This window comes from Thermothelomyces thermophilus, chromosome 6 (genome assembly GCF_000226095.1).
Source record: "Thermothelomyces thermophilus ATCC 42464 chromosome 6, complete sequence".
In the NCBI taxonomy this organism is placed as follows: Eukaryota; Fungi; Ascomycota; class Sordariomycetes; order Sordariales; family Chaetomiaceae; genus Thermothelomyces; species Thermothelomyces thermophilus.
In genome coordinates, this window is record NC_016477.1 from 2,436,262 (window position 1) to 2,459,891 (window position 23,630).

The following is a 23,630-nucleotide window of genomic DNA, read 5'->3' on the forward strand; positions in this document are numbered from 1 at the left end:
TTTAAAATAATTCTAATTATCTTTTAAACTAGTTCTAAACTAGTTCTAAGCTAATTCTAAAAGGCTTACTATCTCCTCTATATTTAATAAGCTAGGTTAACCTCTTATTATAACCTTATTACTAGCTTATAGTTAACTTCTTTAAAGATTTTAATTTTAAAGATATTAAAGTCTAATAACTAATCTTTATAATTTAGCTAAATCGTTTTAGAATTTATTACAAAGTGTTTATATTATATATTTAAAAATTGTAGGGAGGGACGAAGTTGACCTGACCAGTCTAAAAATTTAAGCTTGTTAGGTAGTTTTGGTCTAGTCAGGTCAGCTTAAGCGAGCTCGCTTAGCAGGGGGTTTGGTCAGCCCAAGTACAGGGGGTTTGGTCAGGCCACCTATATACACTGTATTCTAGTATGTGCAAATAGGTTATAGTGGCATCCGCGCGTTTGACGTCATCTTTATCGCTTACACTGAACATCGCTTTCGCAACGACTCCTTGAGGGCTCGCCATGCGACTACCAAGCAGGTGATAGTAAAAGCAGCTACTATTATCCATATTACCGTAGTTGCTCTAGGTTTTACGGAGCAAGAAAATTATGAGAAGCGGCTTGATTTTCCGAGATCTGAACGGATAATTACTGGACACCATATCTGTCGATATAATAGCGCGATTATTCACAGGACCCTGAGCCCCTTCCCTAACCTGTTTCATTCTTGCGAATATTTCTGGGAAGGTGACGACAGCCAACCCTCGGACAATATAGCTTGATCCTCGAATAATCAACACCTTGACTTTTATCGTCTCGCCCCCGGGTTACTATGCGTGGCCATGCAGTCACCCAGTCAGAGTAGTAATGAAATAATTAAATTTTAGTCCGGTCGACTGCAATCACACTATCATTATTATATTGTTTATCAGCGAGCTAATTATAACCTTACACCCGCCGCACGAACCTGCATATCCAGAATGACGAAACATCAGCAAGCCATTCAACCTCAAATCAGCGAGCAGATCGTTCGTTTGTGTACGTCGAGCGAGAGCGTCTCATCGCTTCTGGCTCGCGATGCGACACTATCTCCCGGCGACGCCTGGGAGAAGCTTTACGGTCACCGCGCTACTAGGTCGGCTGCAAAGAGCAAGCAAGAGGTCGGCGATGGGAATGACAAGAGCAGTTGGGAGCTCACTGAGCACGATAGACTGAAGAGGGCGGCCGAATGTGGGAAATGGGGACCAACCAGACCCAGCGACTTGTTCCTTGCGGTGAGTGCAGCCCCATGAAGCGCTAATTAGACCAGCCCTAAGACACCAACAGCTCACAGGAGCTGCAGATATACCACGATGCGCTGTCTACCCTTAACGAAGACCCTCGCCGAGCCATGGTCAGCCCTTCCTTGATGGGAAGTTATGGAACAGTGCCTCTTACCATCATCTCTGTGTACGTCCTTACCAGCATTGCCGCGTCTATGCATAATAGGCAAACATGCTAACCCTGGCGCAAAGCTTGCCGGATATTGTCCGCCATATGTCCAATGTCATTGTTCAAGCGCAGAAGGAAGTATACCTGGCAACCAACTATTGGCAAAACAGCGTGGCCTCCAGGTACATTACGAATGCAATCAGGGAACTCGATTGCCGAGCCGGTGCGAGGGGTGCAAAAATCGTTTTCAAGATCCTCTACGATCGGGGAAGCCCCAGACAGCTCTACAAGCCTCACTACATCGTTTGTGAGAGAGAGGCTACCAGCCAAAATGTCAACTTGCCGCATCCGGATGAGATCCCGAACATCGACATGGAGATTATGAATTTCCACACCCCACTGATGGGGACCTTTCATGCCAAGTATATGTTGGTTGATCGAAGGATTGCCCTTCTGCAGAGCAACAATATCCAGGATAACGACAACCTCGAGATGATGGTGCGCTTGGAAGGGCCCATCGTCGATTCGCTCTACGACATGGTTTTGATATCCTGGAACAAAAGGTTGAATCCACCATTACCTTGCCAAAGCGGCCCGGCTGAGGCAACTGGTCATGGAGGGTTGAAGGTATGGCCTGCGGGAGGGGCTGGGGAGCCTGCGACTGGAGCGGGCGCTGGCGAGAGTGCGGTACACTTTGTTGAGGAGGGTGTGAATCTCAATGGTACGGCCGGACACCAGAGTAAATCCAGTCCTCAGATGTCGACTCCCGAACGAGATGGGATTGGCGAAGCTGGCCGAACAGTCAGCACTTTTCCCACCCAAAGCGTGGGACACGAACCATCCGCCCTCCCAGCGCACACCGCCGACGATCCGCACTACGATGACGATATCACAGGGGAGGTAGCCCGTGCCCAATCGTTTTTGGCTCCCAAACCAAGGAGAACACACATGCAAGCTGTTACCGAGCTGCTCAACCACACCGTCAACCAAGGTCTGCCCGGAGACCCCAACGCACCGGGCTGCGCCCCGGAGAACTTCATGACACCGTATATTCCGCACCAAACCCACATTCCTTATCCGATGGCTCTCGTCAACCGCGCGCCTTACGGTCCGCCAACCCATTCATCCGTCTCCACTCCTCAGAACGCCGCCTGGCTATCCGCTCTGCGCTACGCCAGAGATAGTGTCTACATCATCTCCCCAACCCTCAACGCCTCCCCCCTCATTCCGGCCATCATCGAAGCCTGCGAGCGAGGTGTCGATGTGTACTGCTACGTCTGTCTCAGCTACAACGACGCAGTAAGTCCCCTTTGACTCTTTGTCCAGGTTGCTGCTTGGCCGTTCTATTATTGTTTCCCATCTCCTTTCCCTCACTAATCGAGTTTCCCTTTTCTTCATAACTAGGGCGAGCTCCTCCCCCGCCAAGGCGGCCACAACGAGAAGGTCGCTGCGGCCCTTCACGCCTCTCCGTCCCTGTCCCCCGCCGGTCGCCGACACCTGCACTACCACTGGTACGTGGCCAAGGACCGAACGGCGCCTGTGTCGCAGGCCCGCCGGCAGCGCAGCAGCCATGTCAAGCTGCTGATCGCCGACGGCCGCGTCGCCATCCAGGGCAACGGCAACCAGGACACCCAAAGTTGGTTCCACAGCGAGGAGGTCAACGTGCTGATCGACAGCCCCGCGCTGTGCGCAAGCTGGCTTGACGCGCTGCAGCGGAACCAGAACACCGCGCTTTTTGGCGCCGTCAACCGCAAGGACGGCGTCTGGAGGGACGCGGAGGGGCGGCAAGCCGACGGGGCGATAGGACCCGACGCCGGCGGCGTGTTCGGGTGGGTGAAGGGCGTCAAGGGCGCTGTTGAGAGGCTCAGGGGAACGGGTGGATTTTGAGAAGGACATTTCAATAATTACTGATGATCAATGCTCTGCCCGTTTTACTGATTCGTTTCTTAGTTGCTGTTACCTGACCGCTAGGTTTGCGATTGGGTTCTTTTTTTTTTTTTTTTTTTTTTTTCATTGTCAGGTGGCCTTCTGGACATCTACCAACGCGCGTGTGGTGTTCCCTCCAGTTGTTTAATTGGGAGGGTTCGAGTCGAACTGCAAATGGTTTGTATAGATGTTGAAAAAGGACATCAAAGAACAAATGCTTCTTGAGATCTGGAATAATACCCATCCAGTTCACGACTTGCTGCGCCTCCTCGTTGCCGCGGGGCCATGCTAAGGGGCCGGCCTCTGGCCTCTCGACCTTGGGGGCATCTCTCTTCTCTTTATTTAGGCGCCATTCGTCTGGCCGTTAATAGTGGCAAGAGATTGAATCCGTTGGCCGCCCTGGCCTCGGGCGGCCATCAATTGGCCCACTAAAGTTCAGCGATTGACAAGCTGATTGTGCATTATTATCGCGTCGCTTGAATGATCCGCAGCCTGCGCCTTGTCGAAAGCTCCTTGCCACAGCGCAGACCATCCTCTCTCGCAAGCTGATGCCAAACCACCCTCCCTTTTTCCCCGTGGCCACTGAACTAGAATATAATTATCCTCTCCCTGAGGAGCCCACGGAGCAGAGTCGAGATGTCAACCCAGCGGAGACCTCTCTGGCTCTTTCCCACTGTCACTGTCACCGGATTGCCAAACAACAAGACACGGAAAGTTTGTTGTGAAGCCTCCTCTTAAGCCCAACGGGACACACACACACACAACGAACGTGGAGAGCCACCGCCATGTCCTTTCCTGACGAGCCCGCCAAGCACTCCGCCTGGGAAGGTCGCGACACCAGCTATTACGCAGCCCCGGCGGCGCCGTGTGTCGGGCGCGGCAGTGACGAGCGCCCCCTTGTGCCCACGTCACCCGCTGCTCCCGTATTAGCCTCGGACTACGCCTACGTCCCAGCTGTTCGAAGTACCAAACGGCTTCCCCCACGCCCGGCCCAGGACTGTTTCAAAGAGAGCGAAGACGACGGCGGCGGCCGCACGGAGGCGACGCCCCTTTCCTGCACTCCCGCCCCTCACTCGGAGCGCGGCAATCGGCGGCCACCCCCGGACCGCTACCGCTATTATTACCACACTTTCCCCGATCCCGCCGCCGCCAACAACAGCTGCAAGGACAGCACGGAGGGCGCCGCGCCTGGCCAGGGACCATGCTACTTTGAGACGCTTCTCGACCTGTCCGACTATTATCTGGACTCGGACTCCTACCCGGAACCGACCAAGCACGAGCGAGAGCTCGAAACCCTTGCTACTGAGTCGGGGCTGGCGGACAGGAAGCGGAGGCGCGGCTGGTGGTGGAGAGTGCACCAGGCGGGTGTCGTGGTCTCGTGGGTGTTGCTGGTGGTGGTTTGGATGTCGGTTGCTATTGCGGTAAGCTGGCGAGTGAAGGGCGGCAGCGAGCTCGTCTCCGGTGGTTGGGACGGGAATAACAGGGATGGGGTTGGAGAGTGGGCTCCGTGCACGGCCGCGCGGCCACGGTTCTGCCGCCTAGTCGTCGGCGCGGAAACGTAAATAATTGCATGCTGTGCTGGGGATGAGGATTATAACATAGGTTGCGCGGGGTGGTGGATTGCGTTTGTTTGATTTTAGGCGTAATTAAGCTGTCAAAACTCTCTGTAAGTACTTACTACCTCTTGGCCTTGACCTTTTTCTTCACGGATTCCACCAGCGTGCTGAGCTCCTGGTCTCCGTCCGCCTTGGCCTTCTTGGAATCTCGCTGATCCCGCTTGCCGTTCGGTGAGTCCTCGGGCCCGGCCTTGCGCTTTTTCCTGCCCTCTTCCAACAACTTCTTCATTCCCTGCGTCGCCTTGAATTTGGGGTTCGACGGGTCGATGGCAAACTCGTGGTTTTCAAACACGGCCTTGAACCGAGAATCCTCGACATCCATCTTGAAATCCTCTTGCAGGCCCCCGTTGTTCTCAGCGACCTTCTTGCCCTTCTTCTTCTTCTTTCCCTTTAGCTTCTCCGCCCGCGCGATCTCCTTCATATCGAAGTGGTCAAGGTGGGCGCCGCCGCCGTTCTCATCCGCCATCAGCAGTTCTAGCTGCGCCTTTTGTGCAGCATTCTCCGCCTCCTCCTTCTCCCTGGCGGCACGCTTCTTCAGCCGTTCCTCCTTGCGGAGAGCTGATTTGGAAGGTTTGACTGGCTCGGCTGTGAAGAACGGGTCGTCGAAACCTAGATCTTCTTCGCCTCCTTCCGCCTGCGGTTTCTGAACCGCATTCGGATCGATGCCTTCCCTCTTGGCAAGGGCCATGGCTCTCTTCCTCTCCTTTCGCTCCCTCTCCTTGCGCTTGTACTTCTCAATGGTTGTTTCTTCAGCTTCGTCCTTCTTCGGCTTCTCGGACAGGGCAGGGGTGAAGGTGATCTGCATCTCTCCAACGGGCCCGGAATTTGAAGATTTTGGAGCAGGTTCGTCGCTGAGACCCAGCGCTGCGCGCATCTTGCGTCTCGCGATCTCCTTTTTGCTGAGCGGTGCCCCGTCCTCACCCCGTTCCTCCGCAGGAACATCGTCACCTTCCCCGTCATCGCTCTCGCTATCACTTGCCAAGTACGCCCTCAAGTCGTTCTCAGCGATGTCCGCGCGGCTCCCACTGAATGCCTTCTTGATGGACTCTTTTCTAGACGCCTCTTCTGGGTGCATATCCCAGGTCAGCTTCACCTTGGAGTGTTGTAGGGCGTCCGTGGTGAACTCGACGGGCTGATACCCAGCGGGGACACTGTCGCACTCGTCCCTGGGCTCGTCGTCAAACGTCACATCGTCCGGAACAAAGCGGAGGTCGAGGAAATTGGAAGACGATAGATATTCACTACCGTCGGTTGCTTCGTAAATTTTGTGCGCCGTATTCTTGTCCGAACACACTACCACTGCGTAGTAGTATCGCAGCCTCTCGAGCTGATAGGTCCGGAGCGCGTCGCTGTCGAAATCTTGATCGTCGCCCTCTTTCAGCAGCTCTTTCTTGACCTCCTCGTCCGAATCGCCCGTGCCATCATCATCGTCGTCGCTCTCACTGTCAGATGCCGAGTCGTCTTCATCGTCATCCTCATCGTCCGATTCCTTGCTCTTCTTAAAGATCTCCTTGGGAGGGCCTTCCAACTCCTCACGCTGCATTCGCTCTTTTCCGAACTCGCTAGGGTAGATGGACACTTTCTCGATGCGACCACCAGGCGGGACGAAGCTGGAAAACAGCGCCAGGAGGTCTACGGACTTGACATGGTCCCAGTCCATGTTGACAACGGCAAACCGGTTTGTTACCTCGCCCTCCTCGACCTGCTGCTTCTCTCGGCGGAGATGAATGCCAGGCCGCGTCTCCTCCTCTTCGTCCTCGGCTTCCGGTTCCGCTTCGGATTCTGAATCCTCGTCCGAATCCGAGTCCGACTCGGAAGAGGAGAAACCGCCGCCACGAGCCGGATCGTATTTCGCGTCGGCCTTCTCTAATTCGCGGCGAACAATGTCATCGTCCTCGACCTGCGCATCCTCCCCTGGGTCATGCTCGTCCTCCTCCTCTTCTTCATAGAGTCGCTGCAGCGCCTTCTTCTTGGTGTCTGTCTTCAGCTTCCGGCCATAGCGATCGACCTTTGCGGTGGCGACGAAATCGGCATCCTTGAGCACGCGCGAGAAACGCTTGTCGATCTTGGTCTTGAGGGTCTTTTTCGACGGCAGCTTATACCTTGGGTCCGTTTCGAAATTTGCGAAACGGGGGTCGGTAATCTTGGTGACCGGTGCGCTTTCGCGCTTTGTTGTTTTATTCTTGGCCATCTTGGATTAGGACCTGGGAAAATGGGGAGGGTAAAGGAATCGCGAGCCCACAATCGCAGCATCGCAAATCAGGATGTTCTCGAGGAATTTTTAGTGGGGCTTGGGAATTCTGCCAGGGCGGTGTGCGTTGGTCGTGGGTGCGAAAGCGAGCTCCTTGAAGAACAACACCCCTCCACAGAGGCTGCTGCTACCTTGGCTCGTCCCCATCCCACTAGTCCGTATTTACCTATCCCCATCGCCCCGCTACTAAACACAGTACGGGCATGTACGGATTACGGATTACTTTACGCAGTATCCTCCTCGTTTCAACTCTGCAGCACTTCGATGTCGCCGTTAACGCCAGGACCTTCAACACGCATTCCAATTTCATTCACAAAACGGCAATCGAGTTGGTATCTGATCTTACCTTGTAAGCCTGAACTAACGCAACCGATTCTTGGACGAGAAAGGGTATTTACCTCCTGCCGTCATGGCCGAAACCAATTCCATAAGAGCCACGACCCCAGAGCAGCCATCGCTAGTAGGACCATCGATCCCGCTAGCGCTGTTCTGCTTTGTCCCTCGTCCTCTCCTCTCCCGTGCTTTTCATCGTCAAAGTATGGGTTGAGTCGGACGTAACTTTTCAAGTTCATGGCTATGGCGCAGCAATCAGTGTTGCAGGGCGATTAAGCGTGCAGTGCAAGTCCGCAAAAAAAAAAAAAAAAAAAAAAAAAACCTGTCGCTGTTAATTGGAAGTTTCTCTTATAATTAACGGCTCAGCAAACATGGAATCACGACTTCTTCATGAGACAAAGAATGTGCCAGACCGTCACGTCGCAAAGGTCACCTGCCATATTCCAACCCGCCAACTTCCGCTTCCGGCCACCTACGAGCTAGACCAGGCCAATAGGCGGCGACTGTCTCAAAGGGACTTGCTAGTATGTATGTATAACAGTACTCTACATGGACTACAACCAGACGCGTCGTTGATGATTGCAGTCCCACATATATGAGGGTATGTATGTATGTATATATTACATACAATATATATTATGTATGGACCAAGGCTGTAACGACCTTTTTTTTCTCTTTCATAGTGGAAGGCCCCGAATCCTTGTGCACTTGGCGACTCCAGGGACACGCCTCACACATCCAGCTTCAAGCGCCCTGCATGATGCATCAGATGTTCCTGACTCGGTCAAACACGCTTGGCAGGGTCAGGAGACTGGGGCGCTGTCCCGTGCGGCCAGAATTAGAAGGGCTCTCCTCCAGCGCAGAACGTTTACGCGCAGAGCCAACGTCGCCCAGGCTTCATCCTGATTCTCTTCAATCAGCCCCGGCCTCTTTCCCGAGAGACGACCAAAACACAGACAAAAGATCGGGTAGCTCAACGCCACCAGGATCGTCCCAAACATAAGGTAGTCAAGGACGCCACAATAGGTGCCGTATAAGCCTGTATGGAAATTCAACTACCCTGTTTTTTTTTATTGCATCTAGGCTCATCGGAAGTAATATTCAGTCCTACTATACATTACAGCCCCCCCCCATTCCCCCTCCCCCCTAAAAAAAAAGAAAAACAAAAGACAAATTTTACTTCACTCATTCGTCTTGGTCTCCCACTACGGGCTTTCCGCCCTGAAGATACTTCTGGTCACCCCATATTCGTCATGATCAGAACATGGCAGGGACCCAATACTGAGCCAGACCAGGGTTTTGAAATCGCCCCGTTCCCTCTCCGTGCTTCCGCTGGGGGGAGATGCCTCTGTGACAGGAAAGCCCTTCTTCCTTGCAGGTGCGATGCAACGATCACCGGGAACGCAGTGCAGCCAAGAACTCGGCATCAAATCGATTGTCCCGAGTTACGTTTTGAAACTGTCGAGTTCCAATAGAAAGGTCGAAAAACAACACAGGACTCGGAGGAGGACTCGGTTCTTATGTAAGTGAAATCCGCAGTTCTCGCTTGGCATTGGGTCCCTCTTGGCATTTGAATTGTATACTCGGTACGGAGTACAGGCCGATGGCGTGTTAATAAGAACGAAATGTTTCAGAAGAACGATCAGCTCGTCTTCCTAGTTCTTCTTCCTTTATAGTGGTTTTTTTTTGTGTCTTGTTAGACTTCGGCCGACTCGACGATCACCCGTTTATTAGGTACCCATCCTCCCCAGTTCCCGTCCGCAGCCCCATTACGGATCTAGGAAGAGCCCTTGCCTCTCCTACACATACATCATCATCCTCCAGGTCTGATGGGCCAAGTCCAATACGAACCTCAATCTTGACCCAGGGCCAAATCTAACCCAGAACTCCTGACTCCTGGGTAACCGGTATTTGGGGGAAATGATCATAGGCCGTGCTGTGGGGACGTGGAAGTTCGCTGCCAGGGTATAATTAATATAGGACAGACTCGGAGGGCTATTCAATGACTCGGACAACAGAGCATTACACGGCGTATTTATTCGTTTGATATCCCTCACCAAAGGAAAAAGAAGAAAGAAGACTCATTCTGTGAAGGGAGTCAGAGCAAGAGGGCGAGAGCCAGCCACTGGACCAACCACTCGACCAATCACTCAACGAACCATGCACGCCTTCATCAACCCGTCGGCTCCTTGGCTGAAAGAGCACATCAAGGCGTTTGTCCGGCAGCACGTGCCAGACGTCGTCTTGGTGGACGATGTGGGAGACCTGCCCGAGGGCGGCGTGGACGCGCTCTTCCAGTTTTGCGACGGCTGCTCTCTGACGGGGCACTTTGCCGCCGCCAACGCGGCGAAGCGCTCGCTCATCAACGCGTACCCCAACAGCGACGCCCTCGCGCGCAAGGACCACCTGGCCGCCCTCGTCGGGTACTGGACGGCCAAGCGGCCCGAGAGCATCCTCCGGAAGCACTACCCGCACACGGTGCCGCTGACGCTCGACTATGCCGAGTACGTCGACGACGCCCTGATGGCGGCCGACGACCTCTCCCTGCTGTCCTCGCTGGAGCAGAACGAGGCCCGGGAGCCCAAGGACCGCGAGTGGTGGATCCTCAAGCCCGCGCTGGTCGACTCGGGAATGGGGATCCGGCTGTTCAGCACCGTCCAGGAGCTGGCAAGCCACCTGGAACTGGTCGAGAACGAGACTGACGATGAAGAAGAAGAAGATGATGATGATGATGATGACGATGATAACGACGAAGAGGATGAGGAGGAGGCGGAGGCGGAGAAGGATGGGGACGAGCAAGTAGGGACGACGAAAGCGGACATGACCGAGGAACAGTCCCCGACCCTGACCAGCCCGGGTCTCCAATCCCTCGACGCCCTCTTCACCGTCACCAGCCCGACCGCGCCCCCGCCGCCCCTCGTTGTCGACAAGAGCAAGAACAAGAACAAGAGCAAGAGCAAGAGGCCGCGATACGTCTTCAAGGAAGGGGGCCGGATCCCGTCGGCGCAGATGCGGGCCTTCGCCGCGCAGCGGTACCTGGCTGCGGTGCCGACGCTGGGGGGCGGGCGCAAGTGGCACATCCGCGCGTACGCGCTGGCCGTGGGGCGGCTCCGGGTGTACGTGGCGCGCGAGATGCTGGTGCTGCTGGCCGCCGAGCCGTACGTGGGCCCCTGGGTCGGGGAGCGGCCCAACATGCGGGCGGCGCTGACCAACTCGGCCATGAGGGACGAGGACGACCTCGCGGCCGGCCGGACGATGCGGGCTTTCTGGGACCTGGGGGAGGAAGAGGAGGAGGAGGAGGAGGAGGCGCGGCGGGCGGACTGGAAGACGGACGTGTTCGAGCAGGTCTGCGGCATCACGGCCGAGCTGTTCCGGGCGGCGGCGCACACGATGGCGGACAAGTTCGTCACGGTGGACAAGGCCTTCGAGGTGTTCGGGCTCGACTTCCTGCTCGACACGAGCGGGAACGCCTGGCTGCTCGAGGTGAACGAGACGCCCGCCTTCTACGACAATCCCGTGGCCGGGCCGGTCGCGCTGAGGGTCCTCGAGGCCGTCGTCTACACCGCCATGGAGCACATGGGCCGGGCCCGCGTCGGAGATGACCCGAGGCACGCCGAGGTAAAGGGCCGGCTGGTGGAGGTGCTGGATGAGACGGCGAAGCTGGGCAAGAGCAACATCACCGAGATCATTCCCGAGTGAGAAGAGTGAGAGTGCCCCTTACCGGCCGTTAGCCAAGGGGCGCCCCCCCCCCCCCCCAAAAAAAAAAAAAAAAGATGTCAGCAATTGGCGATTGAAGGAATAGAGCGGAATAGAGCGAATAGAGCGAATAGAGCGAAGAAGGGTGGGAGGAGGGCGAAAGAGAGCGGAATAGAGGGGAATAGAGCGGAATAATAGAGAATCTTCAATCCTATTGTTTTGCTGTCTTCAATGCCTAATAAATGTATTAATTAGTTGAGTACTTCCTGCTTGTTCCTCGCCGAGTAATTACATACATAATTACATGTGATATCTGATGGGCACACGGGGCACATAACACATAACGAGGATGATAGATGATGGCGTGTAATAAGTAGTGCAAAGGTAGGTATGTATAATATTTTCCTGCTAAATATACCTACGTATGCATACATCTGAACTCAGCAGTAAAAAAGGGAACCCGCAGCTTCAAGGCCGCTCTCACCCACTTTTACTTACTTATTAATTATTCCGTCGCTTGTCAGAGGCATTGGGAGTACCCTTTCAAGAATTGTCAATTAGTAAATTGATTCAGACTGGCTACTACCCACAGGATTCACAAGAGAGGGAAGAAAAGAAAAAACCAGAGTTAAATAAGACATCACTTACAATCATTCTGGTACTTGCACGTGTATGGGCTCTCGCACGTTGTCGGCCCCGTGTAGCCCTGGCCACCGCACTGGCCGTACCGGGGGACGGTTACGCCGCCGCCGCCGCCGCCGTTGTCGCCGCCGCCGGAAGAAGCGCCCTGCAGGGTGAGCAGGCCCGGGCGGTAGGGGAGGGAGTTGTAGTCGGCGCTGTCGCCGGAGCGGCCCTGGTAGAGCAGCTGGAGGCGGCAGGGGTCGACGGGCATGGTGTGGTTGGCGTCGATGCGGATGAGGTCGCCGTGGCTGATGTCGCTGGTCCAGGAGGCGCCGCTGTTGGCCGCGCCGGCGAACGGCTGGCTCTCGCTGGCCGCCTGGGCCGTCCAGGCGCCGTCGAGCCGGCTGGCCGTGTAGGAGCGGAAGTAGCGCCCGCGCGCGCCGATGGACTCGACGATCATCAGATAGGTCGGCGAGCTCTGGCCGACGACCGTGTATACCTGCACGGCCTCGAACAGGTCGTAGCGGGCGCCGCTCAGGACGACGGTGGCGGCCGAGCCAAAGTTGCCCGGGAAGTTGCCGAGCGGCATGCTGGCGCGGTAGATCTTGCCGTTGTCGCCGGCGAAGAACAGGTACATGTTCTTGTCGTCGCCGATCAGGGTCTGGTCGATGGGGCCCGTGTCCGAGTCGGAGATGGAGCCCGAGAAGAGCGGCTGGGGAGCGGACCAGCCGTTGGGGTTGGTCGGATCGGTCGAGGTGCGGTAGGAGAAAGGGGTGGCACCCCACTGGTAGGCCAGGACCCAGATGTTCTTTGGGGAGAAGTAGAAGAGCGTGGGCGCGACCGCGGCCTGGCTCATCTGGTTCTGGCTGGCCGAGCCCATCTCGCTCCAGTCCGAGAAGAGGCCGAAGTTCATTGAGCCGTAGGCGTTAGAGTAGTAGCTCCCGTACACAAGGTGCTTGCCGTTGTAAGGCACGTGGGTGAAGTCCTTGAGGTTAGCCCACCCCGATTTGGGCTGAGCCAACGCGCCCGTCGACGTCCACCGGTAGGACGAGGGGAGGCTGCACGCCGCCTGGGTTGCGGGTAGGGCCGACGCGAGCAGCGCGACGCTGAGGTCCGTCTTGGTGAGACGCATGATGGCGGTGTCCTCCTTTTCTCTGCTTCACACGGAGCAGGCACAATCAGTTGGGTCCGCGCAATGACTATTAATTACTTCGTACTTCGGCGGTGGGAACAGGGGGAGCAGCCGGCCAAGCGCGAGGCGAAATAACTGAAGATCCGTGCCGGAAGCAGATATGCAGCGAGGACTGGTTCCCCCGATGGGGTTATCCTTTATATAACTATGTGTAACTCACGCCCACGACCCTAGACGTCCTGACCATCGTGAGAGCTTTGGTGTACATACATACCGGGCACTTGCCATACTAGGCACGGAAGCCATACTATCCGCGCTCCACCGCGTTCTGGACCCAGCTGTGCAGATCACAAGATTTCAGGGGCTCGCCTCGGACCTCTGCACTCCAAGTACACGCCAGCACGGGAATGGCTCTTTTATTCCTCCATCAATCACGAAGAGGAGCATCAGCCACTCTGCAACTACCGATGCTCAGCCATTACATTAGCATCCTGCCAGATGGTCCGTACTTGCGGCAAGTTGAACGCCGGCCTCCGCTCTTTCTTGAAAGGGGGGAAGGGGTGTATTAGTTCGGGCAACGGAACGGTATCCACAAGGCAAGAGCCTCCTCGGTGTGGGCGCGTTTCCACTGGTGCAGGTCCATGCCAGTCGCAGAAAAGCGGCCCTTTAGGTTGCCCGAGGTTGCACCACAGCAGAGCCAGCGAGAGCGAGAAGGCGGAACACGCTCGGGCGCTCCGTTGCTTGGCAAGCTCAAGTGGGCGACACTAGGCGCCCACAGACAGTAGCAACGGCTTACTCTGGCAGGGTTAACAACGGCTAAACCGGGTCGCCGGGACGGGCGTCTCCCGCTAAGGCGGCTTGGCGTGCCGGGCCAGGCGGAATCTGGGGAAGTATTCGCAAGCGGAACGCTGCAATCACACGCTGTGTGCAAGTTCTCCGACACGGACATTTGTATGTAGATGCGCTCCAATGAGAGTACGGCTGCGGCGAGTTCCCGGCTGTGGTGGCGGCTGTTGACTCGGAACTTTTGCAGGTTTCCCCTGTTTGTTAATAGTCTCTGGTTATTCAACTTGAACTTAGCCTCCGCGGGGAGGGGGTTGAGAACGATGGGCTCCAGGATGAGCCTGCTGAGTTCGTTGACACAGGAAAGCATTTCGAACTCGTCGCCCATTTTTTGTTTGATGCGCGAGTCTGGGTAATGCCCAATACTGCTGGGCGATTTAGCCTTAAGCCTTCAAGTTGTCTGTTGCAGAACGAATGTCAGCCTCGAGCAAGTTCTATTACTGGTTTCTCTTCAAGCGTGCAACTTGTGTAGGTATTTGCCTAGCCAACATGCCCTGCACCGCCAGAAGGTTTTTTTTTTTTTTTTTTTTTTTTTTTTTTTTTTTTTTTTTAGCACAATGCGGGTGGGTCAAAGGCAACTTTATAAGTCATGCTCTTTCGGAACGGAGGTCGACGGAGCTCCAAAAAAATCTCCAGGTCAGACGCACTTGATTAAGCGGTACATTGTTCAGCGTGTAATTAAAGCTTATCTCAACTCGAAGAGGACTGCTCGGCGGATGAGGAGGCACGGGAAAGAGCACACAATTAATTAGCCCCAAGGAGTGTGAGCTGAGGAATCGGGATTGGGCGCTCGGCAACGCGAGCAACAAATTTAATACAGCTGAAGTTGCAGGGTAGGCTCTACCCTGCAACTAGGGGCGTGCACTATAAGTGACGCGCTCCAAAACCTTCAATCCAACACTAAAGGTTGTTTCAAAGGTCAAGTCAAGAACACCGGCCATGGCTGACCGTCCTGTATACGTATGCGCGAGAAAAGCAATGAGGGACTCATCTCCATCTCTAAATGTGACTACTGCGAGGATGTGAATGGCTAAGCCAAGTGCCGAGCCCATTTGAAGTCCCTTCGTCGTCAGCATATCCGCAGTTGCTTACGCTGATTACTACCATTTCGGTATCACGAATGTAACTTTGGAGTCGTCCGTTGATAAATCTATGCCTGGTGCTTTTCGTCGCCACGTGTTGACCTGCAACTACTTTACCATCTCTTGACTGACACGTAATCAGACATCTGGTCAGCCATAATTACTCATCACCCACCTGACGGCCTCTTCCAACCGTCAATATGACCAAGCAATCCTTGGTCCCCAGCCCTTAGTTCTCCTCGATAAACTTATACTCCAAAGAGCACCTACCCCGAGATGAATTATCGAACGGCTCGAACCATCAACTGTTAATTATGGTTGCAGAGTATCATCAGCATCCTAGAAGCCATCCACGAGTGGAACCTAGCAATAGTCTTACCGGAAGTACGGATACCCATGATCTTACGTACCTTCTGGTTCCCCTAGCAACTGGCGCACCAAGCCTGTCCGTTGCTCTGCTTGCAGCAGCCGTACTTCTCGGTACAGAAAGCCGACAACTCCCAGTTGCCGCCGGCATTGCAGACCCGAATGCCACTCATGCCAATGGGAGTCCGTCAGGCCCAAAAAAGTCCAGACACGAGTATGTCCCCGGTCTGCAATTTCCCCTTTTGGCGTGATCTTCTGGTGTCCGATTGTCGTTCCGAGGCGCGACCCCGGCTTGAGAGAGCGTGGCAGTGAGGCCGAGGAGAGCAAAGAGACGCATGGTAAGATGAATTTGTTTCTTATTTTTTTTGTTTCTTTTGTCTTTCACGAGCCGGCGAAGTGGGTTCTGGCAAAGACACAATGCTGAGAGCTGCGAAGAGAGAGGTGCAGAGTTCGAGTTGCTACCGACGGCAGTGGGAGCTCCTCATTAACAGATATCCAAATTTGAGCTGCCTCTGGACATGTTGGTTCTCCTGAAGACCGGGCACCTTATTAGCCATTTCATCTGATGGATCTGACCCTTGCTCGGACAAGGGAAAGCATTGGCATGCCCGCCCTCTGGCGCGAAGTCTGGTGTCTAACTGATCCTGTCGTTGGGGCCAGCAGGAGCACCGAGAACACCCAAGTCACGCTCAAAGTAACCAAAAATAAATTATGTATCTGTAGACGGTTCAGGAGCGGCAAGCGCATGGTAAAATTGCGGACCGCTACGCCTTTTCTCAATCAACAAGGGACTGGGAGGTTGGGGGGGGAAGTGTTAACGTAATATTATATTTCCGACTCCCTTTATGAACATGACAACCAACCGTCATTCCCTGTTCTTCACAAGAACAGAGTACAGAAGACTTGCGAAATCCAGCTGTTGGTGGTTTTGAGCTGTCAACCTCGAAGTTGAGCTCGAGGCGGCCATTGGCAGGCGGCCGCAAGCGCTGTCTTTCCTGACCTAAATAATTGAATCGTATTTTCCTTTCAGTTTTTTTTCTTCTCTTTTTCAAGGAAAGACAATCCCGAAAGAGTTGTTGGCGTTAGATGGCTATCTCGATCATTGTTGGAGCAGCAACGTTGGATCTCCCTGAAATTCTGGGCATCGGTTGATCGTTCCGTAATGACATCTCCATGCAGGTTCATTTCCACAGGCGCAAGCGGGGTTCCTCTCATTGTATGTACATACGTCCGTAATCCGCAAAAGGTTAATGATTGGGCGTTCAATGCTGATCTGTTCCGGTCATGCTGACCTCGCCTTTCGATCCATTGGAGGTCGGATACTTTTCGGAAAGTAACCCCATGCCTTACTTGATGTCCGCAAGAACCTGAGCTACGCGACAGGACATACGACACTCGAACGCGAGGTTGGCTGTTTGATTGGTCGGTTAATTAACCTCCAGTGTTGTCCAGGCTTCTACGTAATTATTGTCTAGATCCAAGAGTGCGAGCTCAAGATTGAACGTTGTATCACGGTGACTTTTCTCACTGCTGCAACGGAAACATCTCGGAGACATGATGATATGTGGTCGATCAAGTTAGTTCTTGAGCGCGTTGGTTATTATTTAAGATGGTGTTTTGCTTAATGTTAGCACCGTAGCAAGTGGACCGCATTCCAGTTTTCATTCAGACTTGGAGTCGACTTTTTCCAGATTCGATATTACGATTAATTAGTTGCTTTGCTATCCCGTTCAACATGGCTGCACGCACGAAAGAGTTGCACAAGTTCTTCAACGAAATCAAGAGCCATGGCACTACGGAACTATTCCTCGACAATGCCCGCCGTGTGAGCGCCCCCCTTGCCGCCCGGCTGCTGAAGCAAATGGGCCTCGGCGAGCATACCAGCACACCCTTTAAGCTCTTCGAGAACGCCTGTGGGGTGGGCGTTGTCGCGCCCCTTTTGCAGCAACTTATCAAGCCCGACGTACTGAAGTCGAGCAGTATCCTGTGCGGAGACTTCTCGGAGCAGGTGGTCGAAGTGGCACGCCAAAGGAACGAGAGCGAGGGCTGGGTGAATACCGAGGTTAGGAAGATTGACGGCCAGGTACGGAGTATTATTCAGGCGTCCTGAAGACGACTTCGACTCTGCTGGATGACGGGGAGCTGATTAACCGCAAACCAGAGAACTGGGCTGGATGATGGCGCCTTCACCCATGTCGCGACCAGCATCGGCTTCCACGTCATTCCCGACTCTGAGGCTGCTTTGAACGGTAAGACCGACTGCCACTCCGGATGAGGGGACCGTCGATCAGAAGGGCTGATCAACGAGCCACACTCACAGAGGCAATCCGCATCCTCCAGCCGGGCGGTATCCTCGGCCTCACCACCTGGCACAGGGAGGCCGGCTGGGTGACCGAAATCAAAGAGGCCGTCAAGGAGTTCCCTTTTGAGGCTCCGATCGACGTGCCGATGCAAACCACCGCCTGGGGCAACTGGTCGGATGTGAACTGGCTCCGTAAGACGCTCGAAGAGAAGGGTTTACAGGATGTGAAAGTGGACGTCTACGCTTTCCTTAGCCGCTGCGACGGCCCGGATCATTTCATTCAGCAGTTCGGATCGTTGCTGGATGCGCTCTTGATGGGCTCTTGGCCCGAGGAAGTACGCCAGGCGCACCCGAAGGAGGAAGTGCTCCAGCTGATCAAGGAGCACGTCACAAAAAAGTACGGAGGTCAGGGGTGGGACCTGAGCTGGGTTGCTGCGGTTGCAACCGGCAGGGTACCGTATCCATAATAATGGTGTGAGGGTCATGGGTGAGCCGTTTATTAGTATGTACAACCTTAGAGGCAAGCAGGGTGAGGTGTGTGGATGAAATTCCAGTTCAGGTTTGCCAGGGAAGTCGAGCTGCAACTGCCTGCCCATGAGATGCAACCCGCGTTAGGCGCCCAGATTTGCATACTCTGTTCCCGCAGCTCCCTTCTAAATTCGTGCAGAACACGTGACGGGATTCTCACGTTCAGCCCTGTCGGGCAGGCACGCTCAAGGTCAAGAAACGCGACATTTGCGAGCGTCGCTCGATACTGTCCATCTCGTTTTGTGATTTCTCTACATCGGCGTCGTGTCGCATCTGCCGCACGAGCGGTGTCCCCGAGGACCCAACGAAGGCACAGAAACAACTTTTGCAACTTTGAGACAGCAGCGCGCAAAACAAGCCGAAACACAGTGCGCGCGCCAGCGCCGCACACCTCTCGGCGCTCTCTGCCCACTCTGGTCTGCCCAATTCTTTTGAGATGGCGGAACTCGGGCTCCCGCAAAATCAGCTAAACACCATTCTCAACGCGCTCGCCTCGATCGATCGCCGCCTTTGCCGCATCGAGACGGCCCTGAAAATACCCAGCTTCAGCAACGCCAACCTCGCTGGCTCTACTTCAGCTTCTCCCTCGAACCCCGCGGCGACGACCCAGGCGGGGCACATCTCCCAAGCCCCACCACCACCACCACCACCCCTAACCCCCGGACCAGCAACTGGAGGAGGATCACGAGTACTGCAACAACAACAGCAGCAGCAGCAGCAGCAACAACAACAACAACAGCAGCAACAGCAACATCCTGCAGGTATCCTCACCAGCCATGCTAACCCCAGCCTCTCAACCGTCAGCATCAGCCCGAGCAATAATAGTAACCCCACAGCGACCACGCACCCGACCTTCACCCCGCTGGAGCCGCCGCCGCAGGGCTACACCATCTCGTCGCGGGCCACGATGCAGGACGAGCTGGACGCCTGGACGCTCCCGCGCGGCTACAGCATGCGGATCGCGGGCGCCAAGGTGACGGGCAAGCGCAAGGTGCGGTGGGTGTGCTTCCGGGGCGGCGAGGCGCGTCACCACCGCCGCCCGCCCGTGGACGAGGCGGTGCTGCGGCAGGCCAAGGCCGAGGGCCGGCGCAAGCCGACGACGGACCGCGCCAGCAAGAAGTGCGGCTGCCTCTTCAAGTTCGAGGTCGTCGAGACGGCCAGGGACAGCGACGTCTGGGTCCTGCACTACCCCAACGAGGAGCACAAGGTGCACAACCACGGGCCCTCGGACACCACCAGCGACCCCCGCGCCCGGAAGCTGCCCGGCTTCATGGCCGCCGAGGTCGACCGCTGGCTGAGGGAGGGCTGGCTGGTGAGCAAGATCCAGGAAGAGCTCCGCAGCAGGGGGTTCACCAACGTGCTCAACACCGATCTGTACAATCGGAAACGGCTCTTGAAGAAGGATGGCGGCCGGGAGGGGGGGAATAGGGGTGGGGGTTGAGGGGGCTTCATCTGATTAATTATTAATCACAGCGTTTGACTCTTGGGTAGGTACTTTGCTTCGTTTGATATTATTAACACTGATACCCTTGCCTATTAACCTATTATCCAAGAGACAAGCATGATCCCAAGTAGGGTAATTCAATGGATTGTTATAATTCGTTCGAAACGAAGAATGTTAGATAACGATGATTCAAAGAATTAGAGAACGTTTTGTGGCTAGTCAAATGGCCATGGATCATTTCCGCATCCGATTCCTCAGAAACTGTTTCCCCCTATTATCCCCCTCTTCCGCCTCCACTCTGCTTCAGGCAGGACCCTTCGACATGTCTAGATAGAGACTATTCTCATTATTGAGCGACGGCTTCTTTAAGGAAAAAAAGGGAATTGTTCTCAACCTGTCATAACAGGTGATTGATCTAAAACAAGTCGGCGCCGGTAGCTTACCTATTAGGTCAAACATAACGCGATCGAGATAATAGCATCCTCTCATCACCCAGTTCTGAACCGCTTCGGCTTGCTGATGATCTCCGAGTTGCTGTTATCAACAGCACCGACTCGCCTCTTTGAGCCTGCAACGTCTCGGCGTCCGTGTCCTTGTTTGCGCCCGTGTTTTTCACTTTGGACCTGCCCTTCCCGGGCTACTTCAATACGCGATAATTAGGAGCAGTTAGTCGGTGATACGCATGACCTTGATCGAAACCCCTATGCTCGGCCAGCTGGGACCCAACTCACCAGACGCCTTCCCGGATCGGCCTCCACTTCCATGAAGCTCGCCAATGATGAAGCTTTGGTGTCGGGTGCGCAGCATCTCGGCTAGCTCCGTGTCACGAACCTCTTTACCTAGCCAAGCCCGGAGTTTCCGCTCCAGGTCGGGACCTCCAAACATGACCATGACTGGGTACGGGCTCAGGTTAGCGTGGGACGCAGGATTCAAATTAGGCAGGGACACCATTGCGGAACCTACAAGTGACGTCGTAGACCATATGCTTTTCCGATCCATCCACCTCGGGGACGGCTACCCAAACCCGCCAGTCCGTATCACAGTCTCTGGGTTCCCGCCGTCGCTCATCTGCACTAGGTATGCGACAATGTCTGCGTAGCTCAGGAGGTGCGATAGGTTTCTTTGTCCCTCGAACAATCTTGGCACAAACGAGGTCGTCTCTGCTAAAAAGCCGGACAAGAGCATGGGGGGCTTTCGCGGCTTTCAGAGCGTCGGTAGAATCGGCGCCCGCATACGGCGCCAAATCGCTGTAGAAGTCTGGATCCTCGGAGCGAAGCTCTGTTTTCGTATTGATAATTGATAGTCAGCATTCCGAAAGCGAAGCAACGATGGGAGGGAAACACTAAACTGGAAATGTCAAACACCCGGTTGAGCAAGACAATCTTATTCTCTTCTATGCCCCTGTTTTGTGGGATCTCGCCAATCACGCGCCCAACCTTGAGGGCTTCGTGGTTCATCAGCGTCTGTTGCCAATGAAGATGGGCGTGCTTGAACTCGTCGGTCGCGTCACGGCCAGCGTATTGGTACAGCATCTGAGCGCCGCCCGGGTGGGAGTGGAGGTAGCCTGATGAAGTCGATCAGCCCGTTCCGGTCAAGCCGAGGAACTGGAAGAAGAAGGATGGTCAATGGGTTGTACTTACGCCCAAGATCATACACATAGCCATCGATGGCACAATACATGCCGGTTTGAGGATAGATGTATCTTCCAAGCTCGCGAAGAGTGAACGTTCGATGGGTCGACGCGGTAATAGCCGCCTTGGTCTGCCTAAGAAAGCCGCACTTGTACGGACTCAAACGCGAAAGGAGGCTTGACACATCTTGCCCATCCAGTGCTTCTCTCGGGGACTTCTTCCCTCTCGCAAGCGCAACAAGTGCTTCTTTCTCTGCCTCGGAGTTAAAGGGAAAAGCTGCTAAACAATCAACGGACGAGTTCGACTGCGCTCAACGGCAACCGGGAAGGACAGACCTGTGATGTCGTAGACAAAATTTCCAATAACGCACCACAATGCTCGGCCCTCTCGTCCGTCGTGTTCAAACACCTCTTGGGGGTGTTTACAAGTTAAGAGCTTCCCGAGCGGTTTGCGACGGTCGACTTGGAGCGCCTTCGCGAGCTTCCGGGAGACTATGACACGGCCCAGCTCCGTCGACTCGAAGACCGGCTCAGTGTCAACCCTGGCCTTGAAACCTGGGAGGGCTGGTTTGGTTAGCTAGCAGGCCCGGAGGACTGAAAACGTGAGTAAACTCACCGCCGACGTCGACCACATCATAGCCTCCCATATCGTCAGGTAGCAAAGCTAGACTTGTCCCTGTCGGATCATTCAAGGTGGCATCCCCTACTTCCGATACGGTAAAGTATCTCGTTGGCGCCGGCGCATGGAGAGATCCAAGACCATGCTTCTTTCGCCCTCCAACTTGTGCAGCCATCGCGTGTGCTTGCCTCTGGCTTGGGTGCTCTGACGGCCCGAAAGCCGGCCCAGGCGCTCCCTGCTGCACCGTTGGATACCCTGTCCAGGGAACATACACCGCATACTCGTTCTTCTTCATCAGGTTCCCGGTATACTCGGGAAACTTGAAGCTCCAATCCAACCACTCCTCATCCATCTTTTCGGACGCGTCCTGCTGAAACAGCGACTGCAGCTCCCGCTCCAGCTCCATCGAGAGAGGCATCGGCAGCGGCTCAACAGCCTCCCGCTCCTGCATGATCTCGAGCGCACTCTCCAGCAGCCACAGTCGGTTGCTCTGATACCTTACAACCTCCCCGTTCTCATCCTTCTCCGTGTGGCCCTCCAGATGCCTGTCGGGCAAGTGGTACAGCCTCCCGAGCTCCCTCCAAACCGTCCGCGTCGGCGCGAACCGCCACGCGCCCTCCCCGCCCGCGAGCGCCGTCTGGCTGGGAAACCAGGCGTTTGCAACCTCGCGCGAGTCATGTTCGTAGCCGGCGCCGCGGCGCGCTGGCAGCGCGGCCTGCATCATGAGCGCCAGCACAGCAAACAACCAGTCGCGGCGCGGGAGACGCGCGTCGATCCCATCGCGGGCCAGGTGACAGTTGAGCCAGCAATCCATGCCGCTGACCGCGACGTGAGCCTCTCGCTCCGCGGCCAGCTCGTCTGCGTCGGTGAGCCGGCGGAGTGGCTGCGCGGCGGCGGCAAAGCGCGCGACCACGGCGCGCGCCGCCACGTTGGAATAGGGCGTCAGCTTCCACAAGCGGTGCTCGTGGTTGTACCAGGGGCGGAGGCGGTTCCAGGCGAGCCGACGGGCTTGGAGATCGGCGAGGGTTGCGTGAATGGACGGCATGAGGTGTGCGTGCTCGGCGGAGGTCGCATTGGCGAGGGGTTCTGCACGGTGGGCTTCGAGGTAGAAGCCGCGGAAGATGATGGGGGCGGAGAAGAGGCGGGGTGCTTGGAAGGCAGCAAGGCCATACTTTTGGACGACCGTCGTGTAGAAGGACTCGAGGAGGTGAGAGGAGTACCATGCGGCTGGCAGAGGTGAGGCATCGGTGACGCGGCCGATCGCGTCGAGGGGCATATTGTTGACAGATGCTACCGGGTTGATAGCAGGGAGCGAGGGGAACTCTTTCACGGTCATGCCGTATTTGTAGCCGCTTTTGCCAGCGGTGTCAATCATGGGGGCTTCTAGAATATCGCCCCCGAAAAAGCTCTTGATTGCAGAAACACCTAGCTCACGGTCCCTAATACGCATATGTCAGAGCTGGAAATCCTCTTATAGGTCCTTACTAGCGCTGGTCCACGGTATTCGGACCGAAGACACTCCCAATGTTTCCGAGGAGGTCATCAAGAACGCGCCACGGGGTGAGGATCTAGGAAGCCGCCGAGACACTCACCACTCCTGGTCATAGCACTATTTATGTGAACAATTTTGCGTTAGCTTCTCGCCGGGGACCAGGCCACCAACGTGAACATGCATCCAGTTAAACGAGACGGATCCTCGAAACTCACTGGTTCGTCTGGAGGATAGATTTGATCGAGATGCCGAGCCATGTTGATAGCATGCTGGTGTCCATGTAAATAGTCATTGGTTAGCCCGCCAGCTTGAACCTTGCTTCCTCCTTCTGCTG

At 55.2% G+C, this 23,630-nt stretch overlaps 10 protein-coding genes across 10 annotated transcripts; 6 read left to right on the top strand and 4 right to left on the bottom strand.

The window, feature by feature from the left end:
• Nucleotides 1–793: 793 nt before the first annotated feature.
• Nucleotides 794–3,402, top strand: MYCTH_2310682 (uncharacterized protein). Its single transcript, XM_003666127.1, has 4 exons — nucleotides 794–1,258; nucleotides 1,327–1,433; nucleotides 1,499–2,714; nucleotides 2,820–3,402. The coding sequence occupies exons 1-4, from the start codon at nucleotides 965–967 to the stop codon at nucleotides 3,300–3,302; spliced, it is 2,100 nt and encodes a 699-aa protein (XP_003666175.1). The 5' UTR covers nucleotides 794–964; the 3' UTR covers nucleotides 3,303–3,402.
• Nucleotides 3,403–3,863: 461 nt separating this feature from the next.
• Nucleotides 3,864–4,960, top strand: MYCTH_2310684 (uncharacterized protein). The gene has a single exon (XM_003666128.1). The coding sequence runs from the start codon at nucleotides 4,127–4,129 to the stop codon at nucleotides 4,901–4,903; it is 777 nt and encodes a 258-aa protein (XP_003666176.1). The 5' UTR covers nucleotides 3,864–4,126; the 3' UTR covers nucleotides 4,904–4,960.
• On the bottom strand, nucleotides 4,961–7,193 carry MYCTH_2310685 (uncharacterized protein). The gene has a single exon (XM_003666129.1). The coding sequence runs from the start codon at nucleotides 7,146–7,148 to the stop codon at nucleotides 5,019–5,021; it is 2,130 nt and encodes a 709-aa protein (XP_003666177.1). The 5' UTR covers nucleotides 7,149–7,193; the 3' UTR covers nucleotides 4,961–5,018.
• A 2,508-nt stretch (nucleotides 7,194–9,701) lies between these two features.
• MYCTH_74402 (tubulin-tyrosine ligase-like protein) lies at nucleotides 9,702–11,240 on the top strand (the record flags this gene model as incomplete). The annotated part of the gene is made up of 1 exon (XM_003666130.1): nucleotides 9,702–11,240. One exon carries the CDS (start codon nucleotides 9,702–9,704, stop codon nucleotides 11,238–11,240), a length of 1,539 nt encoding a protein of 512 aa, XP_003666178.1.
• Nucleotides 11,241–11,757: 517 nt separating this feature from the next.
• On the bottom strand, nucleotides 11,758–12,990 carry MYCTH_98003 (glycoside hydrolase family 62 protein; the record flags this gene model as incomplete). Its single annotated transcript, XM_003666131.1, has 2 exons — nucleotides 11,758–11,777; nucleotides 11,886–12,990. 2 exons carry the CDS (start codon nucleotides 12,988–12,990, stop codon nucleotides 11,758–11,760), a joined length of 1,125 nt encoding a protein of 374 aa, XP_003666179.1.
• Nucleotides 12,991–13,451: 461 nt separating this feature from the next.
• Nucleotides 13,452–14,161, bottom strand: MYCTH_90035 (uncharacterized protein; the record flags this gene model as incomplete). The annotated part of the gene is made up of 2 exons (XM_003666132.1): nucleotides 13,452–13,754; nucleotides 13,787–14,161. 2 exons carry the CDS (start codon nucleotides 14,159–14,161, stop codon nucleotides 13,452–13,454), a joined length of 678 nt encoding a protein of 225 aa, XP_003666180.1.
• A 13-nt stretch (nucleotides 14,162–14,174) lies between these two features.
• On the top strand, nucleotides 14,175–14,673 carry MYCTH_2310691 (uncharacterized protein). The gene has a single exon (XM_003666133.1). It carries the CDS (start codon nucleotides 14,323–14,325, stop codon nucleotides 14,482–14,484), a length of 162 nt encoding a protein of 53 aa, XP_003666181.1. The 5' UTR covers nucleotides 14,175–14,322; the 3' UTR covers nucleotides 14,485–14,673.
• Nucleotides 14,674–17,016: 2,343 nt separating this feature from the next.
• On the top strand, nucleotides 17,017–18,050 carry MYCTH_98002 (methyltransferase-like protein; the record flags this gene model as incomplete). The annotated part of the gene is made up of 3 exons (XM_003666134.1): nucleotides 17,017–17,364; nucleotides 17,443–17,530; nucleotides 17,602–18,050. The coding sequence occupies 3 exons, from the start codon at nucleotides 17,017–17,019 to the stop codon at nucleotides 18,048–18,050; spliced, it is 885 nt and encodes a 294-aa protein (XP_003666182.1).
• A 1,010-nt stretch (nucleotides 18,051–19,060) lies between these two features.
• On the top strand, nucleotides 19,061–19,649 carry MYCTH_2316317 (uncharacterized protein; the record flags this gene model as incomplete). The annotated part of the gene is made up of 1 exon (XM_003666135.1): nucleotides 19,061–19,649. The coding sequence occupies one exon, from the start codon at nucleotides 19,064–19,066 to the stop codon at nucleotides 19,550–19,552; it is 489 nt and encodes a 162-aa protein (XP_003666183.1). The 3' UTR covers nucleotides 19,553–19,649.
• Nucleotides 19,650–20,043: 394 nt separating this feature from the next.
• MYCTH_37469 (uncharacterized protein) lies at nucleotides 20,044–21,235 on the bottom strand (the record flags this gene model as incomplete). Its single annotated transcript, XM_003666136.1, has 4 exons — nucleotides 20,044–20,192; nucleotides 20,519–20,831; nucleotides 21,049–21,119; nucleotides 21,196–21,235. 4 exons carry the CDS (start codon nucleotides 21,233–21,235, stop codon nucleotides 20,044–20,046), a joined length of 573 nt encoding a protein of 190 aa, XP_003666184.1.
• Nucleotides 21,236–23,630: the final 2,395 nt, after the last annotated feature.